The sequence below is a fragment of the Lolium perenne genome, chromosome 2 (genome assembly GCF_019359855.2).
Source record: "Lolium perenne isolate Kyuss_39 chromosome 2, Kyuss_2.0, whole genome shotgun sequence".
NCBI classification, from domain to species: Eukaryota; Viridiplantae; Streptophyta; class Magnoliopsida; order Poales; family Poaceae; genus Lolium; species Lolium perenne.
This window is the reverse complement of record NC_067245.2, coordinates 193,304,499-193,315,436: the sequence shown is the minus strand read 5'-3', so window position 1 is coordinate 193,315,436 and position 10,938 is coordinate 193,304,499. Positions and strand designations below refer to the sequence as shown.

The 10,938-nt window shown below is 46.4% G+C and overlaps 1 protein-coding gene across 7 annotated transcripts; it reads right to left on the bottom strand.

Annotated features, from left to right (window-relative positions):
- Window positions 1–1,761: 1,761 nt before the first annotated feature.
- Window positions 1,762–7,913, bottom strand: LOC127334257 (uncharacterized). 7 transcript variants are annotated; one of them, XM_051360673.1, is made up of 10 exons: window positions 7,635–7,909; window positions 7,335–7,424; window positions 5,908–6,983; window positions 5,457–5,541; window positions 5,332–5,375; window positions 4,524–4,616; window positions 3,113–3,197; window positions 2,976–3,031; window positions 2,398–2,446; window positions 1,762–2,249 (listed from the first exon to the last, which is right to left on the bottom strand). In XM_051360673.1, the coding sequence occupies exons 3-10, from the start codon at window positions 6,808–6,810 to the stop codon at window positions 2,155–2,157; spliced, it is 1,410 nt and encodes a 469-aa protein (XP_051216633.1). In that variant the 5' UTR covers window positions 6,811–6,983; window positions 7,335–7,424; window positions 7,635–7,909; the 3' UTR covers window positions 1,762–2,154. The 7 variants fall into 7 exon arrangements, 3 of the variants coding, with proteins under 3 accessions (XP_051216633.1, XP_051216632.1, XP_051216634.1); XM_051360672.1 differs by having other exon boundaries at window positions 5,320–5,375; window positions 7,635–7,908; XR_007872059.2 differs by lacking the exon at window positions 3,113–3,197 and having other exon boundaries at window positions 2,204–2,249; window positions 7,635–7,913.
- Window positions 7,914–10,938: the final 3,025 nt, after the last annotated feature.

Sequence of the window (10,938 nt, the reverse complement as noted above, 5' to 3'; positions counted from 1 at the left end):
AAGCTGTCATATCTCAAGATTTATGGATTTGGCATTCATTGTTTGGCATGGCCGGTTCCAACAATGACATCAATGTGTTGCACCGATCACCGGTTTTCAACCGGCTCATGCAAGGCAAAGCTCCCCGGGTGAGCTATGAGATCAATGGAAATGCATATGACAAGCCATATTATCTTGCTGATGGCATCTACCCTGACTGGGCCACACTGGTGAAGACTGTCCGTAATCCAAACTCCGAGAAGACGAGGAGGTTTGCCAAGATGCAAGAGGCTTGCAGGAAAGATGTGGAGCGCGGATTTGGTGTGCTCCAAGCTCGGTGGGCAATTGTCCGTCACCCGGCAAGAACATGGTCGCGGAAGACCATGCATGAGGTGATGACATGCTGCGTGATCATGCACAACATGATCGTTGAGAACGAGCGTCCTGATGGACGCAATGAGAACCACTGAGACTTCCAAGGTGAGCTAGTTGCGCCACTCCCTGGGGCTTTATCTTGGGAGGACTATCTACATATGAATGTAGAAGTCACTAACGAGAACGTCTGCAAATAGCTGCAGACGGATCTGATTGAGCATCAGTGGAGATTGGCTGACCATGAAGATCATGCCTAGAGGAATACTATCTTATTTTCATGTAGACTTTTAAAATTTGAATTTAATAACTATGACTTCGTTGAATTCCTTATTTTGTTGTTTGGAAACTTCATAATTGATGCAAACGCGGAAATGCGTCGGGCCGTTGGAGCCACCCCTAGGTGCAAACGGACGCGCGGACAAAAACGTCTGTCTCGGTCCGCCGCGCGACGCAAACGGATGCTGGCGGACACCGAAATGCGTCGCGCCGCTGGAGATGCCCTGAGGCGCGACGCCCTGACCCCGTGGGCGTCGAGCTCAACTTCCGCGCAGTGTACCGCGCCTCGACGGGCCCCGCTGCTCGGCCTCCTCGATCGAGCTTCGCGTGGATGACAACCTTGACCAAATACCCGGCTGCTCCGCGTGGACCGCCGGTGTCGCCAGTGCAGGTGGGGGCGCCCAAGGCGGCGAGGCTGCTGGAGTTGGGCGCGCACGCGAGGTCAATGGCCTGCAGAGGAAGTACATGCTGGCCGGTGGCAGAAGGTTGCATGGCGGCACGGAACAAGCAGGCTGGCAGAGGAGGTTGCGTGGTCGCCAGTGAGGTGTGGGCTTGGGCGTTGACACTGTGGAACTGGTTGAGATAGTGCACTGGTGGACCTCGCTTCGTTGCCCCAGTGCGGTGCGTGGGGACTTGTGGGCGGCGATCATCTTGGTCTTCTGGTGTGTGATCATCTTGGTCTTCTGGTGTGTCTGGAGGCATATGAATGATGTTGTTCAATGGTGCCACCCAGCGGCGATGGCCATTAGACATTGGATCATGGAGGAGTTCCAGAGGTGGCGTGTAGCTAGGTTTTTCCGCTCGGAGTCCTTTGGATTTCCTGAGCCTCTTCCTTTTTGGAGATTAGGTTTTTGATGTTGTAGGAGAGCTGCCACCCGTGGCTCGGGCTTTCTTGCCCTTTCTTCTATGGTAAATTCTAACCCTTTCTTCTATGGAGATTAGTACACCTTCTAGGGTGTATTCTCGAAAAAAAAAGGTGATGGCTGAAATGCCCACACAAAAATTTGAGGGATATGGTTGGAGTTCCTCTTCCGCCCCAAAGAGAGCAAATGTACCAATGGATGGTGTACTTAAGCCCAAAAGAGCAAGTGACAAAAGTGAAAAGCGTGTTTTTCTAATGGCACAATCGCAAGCACAAGTACCAGGTTAGGACAAAGCCAAAAGACCAAACAAAAAAGAAGAACTTCTTCATTGTTTCTTCCCACATTCTTCCATTCCACCATCTGCTAGAAAGCAATGCAAGAACTTTTTATGGCAAAGCACTTTGCTCGAACCAGTCAAAAGAGATTCCCAAACAGAGACACTTCTCTTTCTAATCAATAACGTTCTTGTGAAATATTTCACTCCAAAAGGTCAGAATCTTCCAATTAGCCCAAAAGCATCGCCGCCAAACTTGTCTCGTCATGTGTTAAATCTGATTTTTGTTTAAGCTTATTTCCTATCAGTGTGCAACTGTGCATACTGAACCTTTCTTGTCCAAGGTCATGTGCATTACTGAACTTAAGCTACTAGCCAGAATTTCCATTATATATTTCCATCGAACTGCAGCAACCTGCCACGGTATGGGGTTGGACACTGAGACTTTCTCCTCCTCTTAGCAGGACGCTCCGATTCACAACCTGCCAGCAGAAGGAACACAAAAAGCAATAGTTATCTTCAAATCCTGCGGCATTTTGCATGGATCAAACTTAGGCTTTGATTAAACTCCCGCCGCTCTCGAGCAAAACAAAAGGCATGTATACGTGGCCACGAGAAATCGGGACAGACCTTGAGGCCGTTGCAGCTCTGAGTTGGTTACACCGCTGATCGAACCATCCTGTGAAAAATGGCAGGTTTGTCAGTGAAAGGTATACTTGAAGGAAGATAGAACTTCAAGGCATGCCTGGACTGTCCTTAGGCTTTTCCATGCAAGGCTCAGCACAACTTCCTCAACAGCACGAGCCAGAATCTGACTTGCTATCCCTACCCATCTAGCTTCTCTATGTATCCCAACTACCTTTCTTCCCAGCCAATCTTTCATACTTACAAGTACTTGAATTGTTGTCTACATCAGCAGAGCTAGTGATGATTCCTAAGCTGTGCAATGGTAAGATTGGAGTGCCCAGGACTTGATAAATTACGATGGCTTGTGATATTGTTAGCTTAGTAGCGTAACTTCACATAACAATATCTAATCTACATAAGAAGCTACATGCATTTTTTAATTGACTCCAAAACTGATAACTTCTATCAGATACATAAAACCAAAATAAACATTGACTTATTTTGGCAATCACATATCTGCCGATTGCTGGCACAGTTTTTCAAAATCAGCAATAGAAAGGAAGAGTTATGTAGTTACTAACCGTGTTATAGATAATGCTCTGGGTTGCTGGATCCAAACGTGGAACTATCAGTCGACCTGAAAAGAAGGTTCCTTTCTTGTATCAAAATGGATAAATGATTCGTGCAAACAGATGTGCAGAAAGCAAACACTCCACACCTGATCTAGAGCTTCTGAGTTGAAGAGTTTCAATTTTGGGAGCAGATAGCACCTTAGCCTTACTAGGAGTAAGTGAAGATCGCACCTTTTAATGAACAATTTAATGATTAAATGTTCGTAAAAATCAAAACATTTCTTGACTCTGCACGCAATATTTTGATTTCAGAGTCAGAATAGAATGCATTTCAGATATTGTAGTTTTTGCACAACTGTTTAATTGAATATAACTGTTTTCCTACAGCAATTGTTTTCAAACTGACAGCCTGATTCATAGTGGCCAAGTTTCTGCAGAGCCCTAAGATTACATCCTGTAGAGAGTCAGTTTATGTGAGGAACTGATAGAGAATGACAATGTAAAATGGCAGAATATCTTGGCTTAAACATAGTAGTTTACTAGTTTATAACACGACGACACTCCCGATCTTTATTTCTGGCTCCCCTAGGTATATAAGACGTGGACTAAGTCATAGGCTGCAGGTTGTTTTTATCTAACTTGTGTTCAACAGGTCTGGCACTGTTTCCGTCTTCAGTTGCATGCACCATAGAGTTCATCCAAAAGCTTGGGCTGTTAAGGATGTTGCTAGCACCAACCGGTTGGCCCAAAAGCTGGAGCTGTTGAGGTAAGGCGGGTGCAATAGACCTAAACACTCTGCCTCATTCTACAGAGTGATTGTTTCATGATTCTTTGTTCCATCTCTATTTGAAACATATTATTCCCCCAAGAAAGAAATTTGAAAATTACAATTGAAATGAAAACATAACTAGAAATCTATAAAACTCACAAAATAAGAAAATAGACATCTCAGTGGTCAGTGGTAGAAAAGGTTTTATGCTATTCAATAGAAGAACACGTAGAAACCTCTTACGATTGGATCTAAACAAGGTGCATTGTACTTGTCTGATGTACTCCCTCCATAGTTAATTGAAATTCGAGCTTTGCCCTAACTCCTAAGTCAAACTTCTCTATATTTGACCAAGTCTATAGAAAAATGTGCCAATATCTGCAACGCACATTTTTCTAGACTTCGTCAAACATTTAAAAGTTTGGCTTAGGACAAAGCTAGAACTTCAACTAATTTGGAACAGAGGGAGTAGTAAAATTGTCCTGAAGTCACTGCAAGCATATCAAAACAGATATCATACATAAAAATATAAGAGAGAACAGAGCAAAATAACTTAAGACTATACATTCTTCCAGTATTGTTTGGTAACCAGTTTTAACAATCACAGAAAGACATTGCTGGGAAATGGTATAGTGTGTTTTTCATTAATTGCTGGCTATATGATGCTTACAGAAGTCATACCTGCAATTGCATTATGGGTCCATATTTTGATATACTGGTAACGCATAAAAATGTACAAGCATCACTAAAATCAATTAACAAGGAATAGAGAGATTTTCTATACTTACATGTGGAAGTGGAGTTCTGATCATTACTGGAGTAGCCTGCAACACTTCATCTTCAGAACTTTGCTCCACAAATGGGATGATTGGTAGTTTTGCCTAGTTAATAGCTCAACTTCAGTATGCACACTTCACAAATAAGGAGGAAATGTTGACTTCCTTTTAAAAAGATGTAAAAGGACTTGTTGGTTCCGTAATGTAGCACAATGGTCATATGTTGCAGTTAAGAAGCAATACTTTTCACCACATCACATTTAAGAACTAAAACTGATACAGATTACAGCCACTAGTGCAGAATATGTCCATTTCAATAAACACATAGAATCCATTGGGTCAGCATGAGCAAAAAACAGAGGAGCTGTTCACAAAACGGCAAGATTTTTCCCTATACCGGACCAAATAATGGTCCATTGCTCAATTTAAATATTAACCAGCATATAACTTTTTTAAGGTTCTAATAAAGGTGCATCAAGACTATTAGCATGGTAATGCCCCCAGTACAACATCTCAAAGAATCATGAGAATTTCAAACAGGGTTATCTGCAGCTGAACTGGTGACAAACTGACAATCCCTAACTGCTACAGTAGAAGATTTGGAGTGTTGATTACACAAATTTGGTGGTTATAGTACTTAATTTGACTTCAAATAATTAACTCCAGTAAACATTGAAAGAGCTACATAAATTTCTGTCAGATGCATACAACCAAGATTAAACCTTGACTTGTTTGAGCAATCAACTGCTAATCATGAGCACAGTTGTCCAGTCACAGTGATAAAATACGCAGTTATGTTGTTACAAACCACATCACATACAATGTTTTGGCTTCCTGAATCTGATGGTGGAACTACTAGATGACCTGCAAAAGAATTTTCCCTTTCTTGGGTAAATATGGATAAATGGTTTACAGAAACAAAAATTCAAAAATCAAATATTTCACCCATTCTGGTGCTTCTCGGTCTGTGACATTCAGGTGTGGAAACAGATAGCGCCTTAGCCTTACTGCGAGTAAGAGGAGATCGCACCTAAAATTTTGACCAACAATCGAAGATTATAAGTTACACATACAAGCAAGATAAAATTTTATCTCGATATGCTATTGGCGCTGTTCTGGCTTAAAGTTTGTTTCAGCTCTATGTGAGTTATCGCATGATATTAACGCCATCTGTTATATGCTCTTAATTGAACGAGCAAGTATAAAACATATATGTCTTCTTTGTTCTGTTGTTTGTAAATGACAGCAGCATAATATTTGAATTCTGGAACATTCATAAGACAAGCTTATCTTAAGAGAGAGAGAGAGAGACTTTGCTGATTAATCAATTTTGAAGTTGAAATTAAATAAATATTAACATTATTTTACTTTCTGAGATGCAGAATTTAAAACTCACCATTTCAGGATGTTTCACATCTGGAGAGGCTAAAGTTCCAACGTTTCCAGTTGGGACTATGCTCTTAACTGATGCTTTACAATTAGGTCTTTTCCTTTTTGCTCGCCTCTTCAATGAAGCCTTGGGGCTACTTTCAGAACCTCTCACATCCAAAGGACCACACACTGCTCTATCTTCAAATGGTACCATCTCACAGTTCCCTGAAGCCTCAGGAATACTTTCAAAACCAATATTAAGGTCATCGTCTATCAATTTCTCATGAGCATCATGGTCAAACAAACTACTTTCAGGAGAAACACTGCGCAGTCTCAACTCTTTGTACTTGTGTGTATTCCTGGCAGGACCCTTCGTCACACCCTCAGCTACCACAGAGTCGGTAGAATAATTCTCTTTAGGTGATACTCTACTGAAGTGGTCTGCAGAAATCATAGTCGTTAACCTCCTAGTTTTTTTAGCACTTCCATTTTCCAAGTTGTGCGGCATACCATCAGCAGCATGATTGCAAATTAAACCAGCACTGTCATGACGACTAACAGACCTGTGTTCTACTGCATCTGTGTGGATAGTCTCATTTGGTTTTCCATGGCCTTTGTTAGCCTCATCACCACCAGGTGGTTCTGTATGAGCAATAGACAGAGTGAAGCATCCTGATTTAGACGAGCTGCATGTAGTCAAGACCATTGTCTCGTTATCCACCTCCTTACAAGCAGACTTGTATCCATTAGCACGGGTATTTATAGCAGAAGCAGTTTCCCTTGTCACTGAACTACCTTGATCACAAGTACATTTGTCTGATCTTGGTGTACTTGGTGTGCCATTTGACAAGGAAGAATACCTCCGGAAGGGAACACCAGCAGTATTATTGCGCGAGAACCCCATAAAAGTGTTAACAATATTTCCCATGAGAGCAGATCCAAGCAGATTGATAGTGTTGCTTGCAGGAGCTTCTCCAAGGACACTCGAGTTGATTCTGGTGACAGAGGAGCGAATTCAAGATCTATCTACGACTTTGTTTTCTCAAACAAGTGCAATTACTCCGGAGTCCAGACTAAAATCACCCCAAGATGGTTCTAAACCTGCAGCAAACACGAGCTTATCACAATTCGTAGGAGTGGCAGTAGAGTAAAAGCATCTCCTGATAACTTTTTCAAGCCTAAAGATGTGTGAGCGTTATCAAATTTTGAAAGTTCATCTCTTAATCTCTTTAACTTAAGCTTAGTATCTCCAATGTTAGGAAACTCTACGCAAGTAACTTCAACAAGATCTCTAAATAGTGCATCTGAGGGCAGTTTTGACTTTTCAGCAGCGCGTTCCTACAGAGAAAGCGATTGTGTGCGCAGTGAAACCAAGAAAATAAAAACATTAAGTCCTATTCTGATGCACTCTAGAAATATTGGGTGAAACATGGATTAGCACAACGCTCCCACCTCCGGCTTCAAGAGTAGAAAAACAGTAACACGTTCAGTTTCACGGATCCAGATCGAACCGGCGCAGCAATCCCCCCTCGCCACATCCACCTACACAGAAATAAAATGAAGAGAAGGGGAATTAAATTTACTTTCGCAGCAGATAAAGCTAGCTGATACTACTACTCTTCAAATCAAAGGCAACCCCTAAATCGCAGCACCTGAACTGAACACCCAGCTAAGGATGGGCGACGATGTGGAACAAATCGGAGTCGAAAGAAGACAATGCATTGGAGCAAACAAGGGGATTAAGAAGCGTACGCAGGTCTGCCCAGAGGCGGCGCGCGGTGGTGCGACAGGGGCCTCCAACTCCAATGGCGACGGCTAGGGTTTGGCTTCCACAGTAGCTCGGGCCCCGGGGGTTGGAGACTGGTGGTGTGGCTGCAGCTATCGATTTGCACTGCCCTGCCGAGACTGGTGGTGAGGCGACGAGGGGATTGAAGTGAAGTGACCGGCTATCCCCTATTGAGGAGGAGAGAGCCGTGGGGAGTGCGCATGGATTTTGAGCTGTGTGCGCGACAGCGCGAGAGAAGCCCAACGGGCAACGGCTAGGTCTCACTTCAGTCGCGTCCCTCAAAACCCCGCCGAATTAAGCGTTTGGGATGTGTTTTGGTCGTGCCGCGTTTGGTGGACGTCGCTCCCTAGCCGCGTCCCCCAAACACCGCCCTCAATCAGAAATTCAAATAGTTTCCAATCAGAACACATCGTTCCCGCCGAATCATCGCAATCAGAGTAGCGGCGATCAAAGTATTGGACGCGTGATCATAGTACAGACCGGTGGCGCATGCTAAATTAGAAGAAGGGGTTGTCCGGCGGCGTCGTATCCTGAGTTGACGATGGCCCGTCGATCACGATCACCTCGTCGCGATTTGCCCGGTGTTGTGCATGCTCCATCGCCGACGCAGAAGCAGAGGCCGACGTAGGTGTAGCAGTAGAAGACGCGTCTGCCGGCTCTTGCTCCGCGGTTGCTGCCGCTGCCTGGGCCGCCGCGTCGGCCGCTACCATTTTGGCTTCGATGTCGTCGAGGATCTGGCCTTGAAGAAGTTGTGCGCCGCCCGCGTCCGGGGAGACATACTCGCTGTCGACGCTCTCAGCAGGGACATGTCATTCCTGCGTTTCTTGAGCTCCAACTTCTCCTCTTGCCTCTTGAGGAGCTCCGCCCACCTTTCGTCGGCCTTTTTGTTGCGGGAGAGAAAGGTCGAGGAGACGTCGGCGAGGCATTTCGTGATCGACGCTTGCGTCTTCTCAGACGACGCAACGTCGGCCAAGGCAGCCTTGGTAGCCTTGTTGCCAGTAGGACGCCCTACCGACGTTGCCAGCGGCGCGTCCAGATCAATGTCGTCCTTCCCCTTGGACAACGACAGGTGCGTCAACTTCCATTTGTGGTTCATTTTGAGCTTGCTATAGCAATGCGTCAGCGTGAAAGTCTTGTGACCTTCCGAGTTCTTCTGGTACATATCCATGGCCCTGTCAAACTAACCAAAGGAAGCGGAATCATTTCATCGAACACAATGTAGGCGCTATAGATTATGTAAGAAAGAGTCGTACCAGTTGGGAGACGTCGGCGCCGCTGTCGCCTCTATTCACTAAGTCGTGATGGTACCCATGGAAGGAGTTCACCGACGCCTGGATGATATGACCCATCGCGTCGACATTGCCTTTTAGCTCCTCTTCATTGTCACTTTCTTGTAGTCGCTGTTGATGAGCTTGCGCTCATCGAACTCGGTATTGATCCTCGCCCAATATTTCCCGTATTTTTGGTTGGCGCCGATGATGGAGTCATGGCTCACCGTCGCCCACGACTCGCACAGATATAGATCCTCCAAAACCTTCCACTTGGGGCTCGTGCGCACGACGCCTTCTTCTTCTTCTTCACGATGTCCACGTCTACCTCCACGAGATCATCGTCAGCGGCAACCTCCTTGTCCTCTTCCTCGCCGCCCTCTTCGTCCTCGTCATCGTCGTCGTCCTCCACCCCCCCCTCTTCCTCCTCCTCCTCGTCCTCGCCCCATCCTCCTCCTCCTCCTTAGCACCGGAGCCGTCGAATTCGAGCGGCCCCCCTGCAGCCAGTGAACGGGGCGCCGTTCGGACCGAGTCCTGCCTCGCGCTGAGCCGCTTGCTCGTACGCCGGGGAGTAGAGGTTGTAGGGGTTGAAGCCGCCACGCGGCAGCGCATCCTGGTACTGGGGCGACAAGTTGGGCGTCACGCACCCGGGAGTGCCGGAGGGGCCGTCGTTGTAGAAGGCGGATGTCGACGGAGAGCCTTCTTCTCCTGCTCCGCCGCCCTCCGTCCTTTCCGCTCCGCCATCGCCATCTTCCGGCGCAGACAATCTTCCTGCCATTGATCATCGGTCCATCCTTCCGGCTTCTTCTTCGGAGCCGGTGCCTTCCACGGCTTCGCGAACGGCGCTTTCGCCCCTTTTGTCTCATTGCCCGGCGGCTTCTTGGCCGCTTTCTTGGCCATCTTTTTTGGGCGTGTCGGCGGCGCCATGGAATGGGGAGAGGGTAGCGGCAGCGGGTTGACGGCGGGAGGGAGAAACAAATCGGCGGGATAGGAGAAATGAATCGGCAGTGGGATATGTGTTGGGAGGCCAAAAATGCGCGGCGGGATAGGTGCGATGTGGCGGGAGGGGCGGGATTTGGCGGGAGTGGGAGACGAATTTTCCCTGTGCCGCTGAAGCGTCAGGCCCGCGTCGCGTCGCTTCGCCTCGCTTTTCGTTATGTCCGGCGTGCCCGGTGCGTCCCCTGTGGGACGGGGACAGGCTCGGGGCGCCGGACACCGTATCGGGCCGCGCCGGACAAAAATCGTCTTTGGGGGACGCGGCTGGAAGCGTTTTTTTGTCCGGCACGCCCCAAATCGGTTTGGGGGACGCGACTGGAGATTCTCTCACATCCTAAACATGGTAATCATGGATTTTGTAGGATACACCTCGCAAGAACTAGCCGATGCAAACAAAGGGGAAGGCTATTGCATGTTCTATAGTGACTATTTCGTTGATGATCCATTGCACGCCGATGTCATTTTTCACCAATGTTTCAGGATGAGTATGAAGCTTCTTCTGAAAATTGTCAAGAATCAGAGGAAGATCGACTACTTCAAGCTTGAAGAGTGATAACGTCGGTTTGCTTGGTTTCTCCACTATTCAAAAGTTCACCGTCTGGATGCTTGCATACGGTTTGCTTGAAGGTACACGGGACGACTACCTGCGCATGGCCGGGTCCACCGCCATTGGTTGCACGTACATGTTTTGCATAGAAATTATCAAAGTTTTTGAAAAAAAACTACATGCGCACACCCAATGCAGGAGACACGGCTCAAATCATGGCACAAAATAGAGATAGAGGATTTCCTAGAATGATTTGAAGCATTGATTATTGATTGTATGCAGTGGACATGAAAGAACTGTCCATTTGCACATGAAAACATATATAAAGGTCACAAAGGATCATTGGTGCTTGAGGCAGTGGCAAATCGAGATCTCTCGATTTGGCATGTGATACGTCTCCAACGTATCTATAATTTCTGATGTTCCATGCTTGTTTTATGACAATACCTACATGTTTTG